This window comes from Poecilia latipinna, unplaced genomic scaffold (genome assembly GCF_001443285.1).
Source record: "Poecilia latipinna isolate Pla-1442-1.1 unplaced genomic scaffold, P_latipinna-1.0 Scaffold986, whole genome shotgun sequence".
NCBI classification, from domain to species: domain Eukaryota; kingdom Metazoa; phylum Chordata; class Actinopteri; order Cyprinodontiformes; family Poeciliidae; genus Poecilia; species Poecilia latipinna.
The window spans coordinates 65,306-71,556 of NW_015113602.1; the positions used below are offsets into that span (position 1 = coordinate 65,306).

The 6,251-nt window shown below is 39.6% G+C and overlaps 1 protein-coding gene across 1 annotated transcript in view; it reads right to left on the minus strand.

The window, feature by feature from the left end:
• Window positions 1-1,818: 1,818 nt before the first annotated feature.
• Window positions 1,819-6,251, minus strand: part of LOC106958439 (oxysterol-binding protein 1-like) — a 25,090-nt gene continuing 20,657 nt past the window's right edge. Inside the window, exons 13-16 of the mRNA XM_015050338.1 lie at window positions 4,607-4,702; window positions 4,315-4,502; window positions 2,740-2,975; window positions 1,819-2,474 (exon numbers count right to left, since the gene is read on the minus strand). Of these exons, the coding sequence (XP_014905824.1) occupies window positions 2,332-2,474; window positions 2,740-2,975; window positions 4,315-4,502; window positions 4,607-4,702 (663 nt within the window). The 3' untranslated portion in view covers window positions 1,819-2,331. The remainder of the gene's footprint in view (window positions 2,475-2,739; window positions 2,976-4,314; window positions 4,503-4,606; window positions 4,703-6,251) is intronic.

Here is a 6,251-nt window from a genome sequence, read left to right on the forward strand (position 1 = left end):
GGATACTAAAATGTTAAGTCACTGAGGTCTTGGGTTACAAATATGCGACACAGATGACCATTTTGCTTCAAAATGGGAAAGATGAGAGAACATGCAATTCTAATAAGGGTAAATGTGTCACTATCTATAGACGGATAACGTTTCAAACAAAGCTGGTGGAGGAACAAAGTTTATTTTGCCACCGCGAGTAAAAACATAAGGGTGTAAAAACAAAGCTCCCTTGTTCAGTAATTTTTCCATTTCTTTTTTTTCCTCTCCTGTGTATTTTTGTATGTATTTTTTTTCTTGGAAAGTGTCCGTGATGTCTTGAAAAGTACCAATAAATAAAACACATTATTACTATAATTATCATTACTATCCCAGCATAAAGCTATGGTGAGGTTAAGCTTCATGTGTGTGAAGTGGCTGAGTACAACTAAAAGGTGCGATATTCTGCTCAATTAGCACTGGAAACCTACTTAATTCAACCGTGAATATTGCCCATATTTCTTTGTAGCAAATATAAATTAAACATGTAGCAGTATTATAAGTGTAAATATCATTGTTAGGACCAGGATAGTTACAGGAGTGTAGTTATATTTATTTTCAAATATTTCACATTTTATGTATCGAGTTAATTGCATGTCCAGACAGCTTTCATGTGTAATGTCAATATTTTAAGATGGTACTCTTAATTTTATTTAAGACAAACACGATTTTGATATTTGTGTCAACAAAGATCGTGACTGAAATAATTATATTAAAAATACATATTCATTTAAACAGGTTCAAAAGCAAACAACTTTTTCAAAATAGGACGGCTTACTATTAAAAGATCTGAAGACAGAGGAAACATTTGACGTTGCAATATTTATTACAGATTCTCTTTTGTGTTAATACAAAATACTGAACAATGTCAAGTCTCTACTCAGTCAAGTACAGAATTCCCTTTTTTTCTGAAAAATGAAGACAGTCCTCCCACATTACAAGAACCAAACATTTTGAAAAAAAAAAAACCCTACAATTGTCAATACTACAATGTGAATTTCTATACATTTATAAATTCATTATTTGCCACGTCTGTGTCTGAACTCTTCATTTTTAAGTACACTTACAAATTTTTGAAATTCACACACACACACACACACACATACACACGAGGAAACATTTCAAATCATGTTTTTGGTGTTAAATTATACTTGCATATAAACAAACTCTCCATCAGACATACGGTGGGGTTGTGATGTTTACTTTTACCTCAACTGTTTGCTTTATTGTCATCGTTTGAGTTCCGTACTTTGCCAACTAATTCTTCTTCTTTACTTCCAATTCATCCGAAAGTAAACTTAATTTGCTTATGACAACAAATATCGACGTGGCATCTTGCGTTGGGTGAATGAGACTGCTGTCATTTTCCAACATGTTTTTACATTTAACACCAAATAAATGCAGGTATTTTTGTTCATTTAGCTGCAACGACGGAGCAGATGAGAGCAGGTTGCTCTTTTTTAAGGCGATGAATGTTTAAATCTTGTAGCCGACTTATTTATTTTTCAGTCATATCTTCCTTTGAATCTTGTTTAAAAAAAAAAAACTATCTATAAAATGCGACAGTGTTGACAGTGTTGATGGTCGATAAGTGTTCTGGATTATTGAGTCTTTTCTCGAGCGCACTGTAATCCAGTGGCCATGTTTTTTTTTTTTGTTTTGTTTTTTTCGTTAATGGAAGAGCAGATAAGATGTCTTACCCACAAGCACACAAACAAGCAAACATTCACTTCTTTACATTAAGACACTAAATCAGAGAAACAGAAACATTTTAAAGGCCACCAGTTGACATTTCAATGAAACTGTAAGCATATTTTAATATAACTGTATATATTAGCCAGGTTTCACCCTCTTTTTTTAGCGTTATTATCCGAGTAGATAGTTCTGTGGATCACTTTATCACACAGCACACTGAAAGAAATCTCCTCTCCACCTGATTTGACTTGGGCACAGACTCGACAAATTTGGAAGCACTGCTTATTTCTTCAGACCGAGCCAACTCAGAAACCCCTCGACAATAATAATAATAAAAAAAAACAACATTTAATCCCAATCCTCCTGGATACGCGACAGCGAGAGGAAAACAAGTAGCTTGAGACTCGATTGGACACAGAAGACTAGATCCTTCAATCTCTCTCGCGTCTCTGAAGCAGACAGTAGTGACCGTCCGGGATGGGGAAGGGGATCTCTTAGAACAGAGAGCCGCTGGAGGGGAGCAGCCGTCCGATCAGGGGACAAACGGGGCTTTGTGAAGCTGTCCGTCCAGCTCTGATGTGTGTCAGTCTCCACAGAGCGCTTCCCGGGTCAAAATATGTCCGGGCAACCCTCCCAGTTGCCGAGCTCCTTCGTTTCCCAGTAGCCTCCCTTATAGATGTGAACTTGCTCACCTGTGAATTGGTCCTCGCAGCTCTCGAACCAGAGCGCTTTGTAGGAGTCGTGCGGAGCGCCTGGAAGAGGGAGAACTCGTGAAAACATGCTTGGAAGACTTCACAGGCGGCGATTTAAGAGTAAGGAGAGGGGATGTTGGTAGATTAAAGAGGGATACTTGCTTTTCATGGAGTGATCAACAAAAGAGTCCTCATCGACAGCTTTTAGAAGAGAAAAGGGCGGGATCACAGAGATTTTGTTTTTACCTCATCAACTCCAGGATTTTCCCCAAGCAAGCCAAAAGAGGAACGCGAAACGAAGCGCGTGCACGCTTTCTCCTCTTACCTTCCTCCGACTGGCCCGAGGCGCGCTGGCTCGCCGCTTCCCTCTCCCGCTCGCGCCGGGCGCTGCGCTGCTTCTCCTCCAGCCGCTGCTTCTCGCCGTTGGCTTCATCCCAGCGGCCGTCCTCCATCAGGCGCTGGTCGGGCCTGCGCCGGCTGTCGGTGGGCGCCACCCCGTCTTCGGGCTCGTTCAGGGTCAGAGCCAGGGCGGTGAAGTAGTACATGGATTCGGCTCCGTCGCTGGAGGGAGAAGCAAACGGCAGGGAGCAAAGTGAGTCTGAAAAAACTCACACGGACAAAGACCTTCGGCTCATCGCGGCAAATTACACAAGTGTGTGGATTTTCTAAAGTCCAATTTACTTTGAAGATGTTGTTTAGAAAACATCTTAAAATTACAAATATTATAATAATAAAAAAATTTAAATCCTGAAAGTCACCATCAACTTTTACATTGTTTTTTTTAAAGCAGGTTTTAATAGTGCTTGAGTCAAATCTTCTAAAATAAGAAGGAACTTCAATATTTTTTTTGATGCAGGATTATGAAGCAATTCTTCTTGGAGAAATCCTGGATTTCAAGGCAGAGAGAAGAAAACACAAAACTCTTTACAATATGGACAGTAGTTCAAGCAAAGTAGAAAAATCCACGTAAGTTTTTAGAAATTTATATTTTTATCTGTTGGATAACCAAATGTGAAATTACGTCTGGAAAGCCAAACTTTATAATGTTCTCCGTTTCGGCTCGTTAGCCAAATTACTACGCCATGTGGTTTGACGGGTTTAACAGGACGCATCGTTACGCGAGATGCTGGAGTTTGTCTTTGACAACATAACAGGTATGTTTTGAGTTTGTATTGCAACCAGAAAAAACTCACAACTCTCCTCACTCTTTCAGCAGCCTTTCAATGCGCAATTTGCGTGTGTGTGCGCTTCTTAACAGCTGGGATTCCTACTCCAGTGGTAGTCTGGCACCATACTGATATCAGACAATAGCAGTCTAATTAATTATCAGTGTATTGGGAAACTCCATGGATCTTACTTTACAGCTATGCTATTCAAACGAGTTGCTTAAAAATAAGTTGTTACTTGAAGCAACGTCAGTCCGTATGGCGTGATGAGGTTGCACATTATACATCTCCATGTTTGTGTACACTTCAAATCTAGAACAAATTTCCAGAAAACTGCAAAACAGCGAAACCACTAAGTTTTTTTTAAACCAAATTTAAAAACCCACCTGTTTAGAGTTGCCTTTGATTAGCATTAACTAGAACATTAACATGTTGATGTGCATTTGACAGAATAATGTTCATTTCTTGTTTACTGCATCACGTTCTCATGGTGTAAAGCAGTTTTAAATGCCTCGCTGCTGAAATGTGCTGCACAGTTGGACTCATTTTAACTTGAGCGTTGATGAAAACTACTAACGTTTACGGGATGACTGCTGGGTTTGTCGTTTGAGGGCTAAAGCGAGTGCTTGAACCGAAGGGTATGTAAACAACAGCTAAACAAACTGAAATTACCTTAAGTAGTTATGCATAGCCTCTGGCCCTGCAGTAAAAACTCTGCAACCAAATCCACTTACGGCAAAGGGTTTCTCTTCCACAACTCTCTAGCTTTCAGGGTTTGATATACGGTCTTCTGTTTGCCCTCGGTGCCGTTCTCTCCGCCCCGACTGCTCTGCATGACCCGGGAGAACTCCATCTTCTCGTCCCACGTGCCCGACAGCACATAGTGGGCCTTTCCGTCCTTGTCCATCACCACTCCTGTCACCTATAAGCAACGAGACACAGAAACACAGCTCGAAACTGGAAGAACAGGGGGGGAAAAAAAGAAGAAGAAATAAATATGTCAAGCCGTTTCCGCTTCTTTCTGACCTTTCTGGCTACGTCTCGTGAGAAGTAGCTGTAGGGAGCAAACTTCAGGTGGCACCGATCCCCTGTGGTGTGGTTCACTATGTCGATTTCTCCAGACTGAGAGGAAACAGGAAGAGTTTGAGGAGTTAAAATTGTCGGCAACAAAAAGAGAGTTATCTGCATCATTTCATGAAGAGCTAATAACCGACTGTTAATATGTTAATATCCTCAATAACATTTGTTTTGCTGCAAATGTATAAAAAGCCAGATAAATTGATTGGCATTCCTAGTAAAAATGAGTCAAAATTCATAAGATAAATTAATCTTTTAAATAAGAAGCATAACTGTCCTATGTTAGGGGTACGATTTGTAAAAATAGCATTTCTATGAATCATTAACTCCACTTGTAAAATGTTAAAGATGCCCTTGTTGAAGCACTGAACGTAAATGGAGTTGAAACTCGACACCGAGTTCATCTACAAAGAGAAACTAAGTCGCTATCAATCAACACTTCAAACACTGCAGGGAAAAATTAACAAAAGCACCGACGCTGCATGTCAATTGTTGCAGGGCCTGCAATGGATTTGTCAACTTCTTGATAGAGAAAATTGAAAAAAATTAGACGGTCATTCTGCACATCAACAGCACCGATACGACGCACAAACATAATAAATGTAGAGAAAACAGCTAAACTTCACCAATTCAATCATGAAAACTTTGAAGAAATTATAAATCAACTAAGATCCTCCTCCTGCTAGCTTGATATCGTGCCCATAACTTGCCTTGAGAAGGTTCTGCCTGTGCTTGCATCTGATCCGAGTCAAATGTGAAACTCATTCCTCTAGTCAGGTGCTTCCGTCAGGCTTTATCAACAGCAGCTGCCAAACCACCAACACTAAAACAATCTTGAAAAGTCACTACTGCAGAATTACAGGCCAGTTTTTATTCTCTGGAACAAACTTTCAAGAAAACAGCAAAAAACATTCAAAACACTGAGTTCCTTTAAATCCAGGCTAAAACCCCACCTGCTTAGAGCTGCCTTTGATTAGTAACTGGAATACTGATCAATATATTTGATGATTGTGCTTGATGATGGCTTTTGACAAAATATAATGCTTATACTGTGATAATTGGTTACTGTATTATATTCTTATCGTGTTTCTATCACTGCCCTGCTGCTGAAATGTGCTGTACAAATAAACCTGGCTTACTCAACCGTGGCTTCCTGTTTCACCTGGGAGTGAATATGACATACCATAAAGGTCCGATTCTCTTACTCACTCAGGCATGGGAAACAAGAGAGATGCCATTTAAATCAGAGACTCGGTAATGATTATTCTTATTATTATTATTATTATTATTATTATAATTAGTCAAAAATTGGCTTACTTAGTTACATCATCTACATTTGAGAGCAATTAAAGAACGATCTCTGAAAAGTGTTAAACACCTGGAGGTGAAATAAACAAGTCTGGATGAGGACTCCATTTTTCATGCCACCAACTAGATAAGCAGGATAGTTAGGAAATCCAACAGTCAAACGTCTCGGAGGCTTACTGGTTGAGAACTACAGCAAAGAGCGACATCTAGTGGTCAGAGGTCTTAACAGCAGCCATTAGAGTCAATCTACTTGTCTTGTTTGAGAGACAAGACGAATATTTCTCAA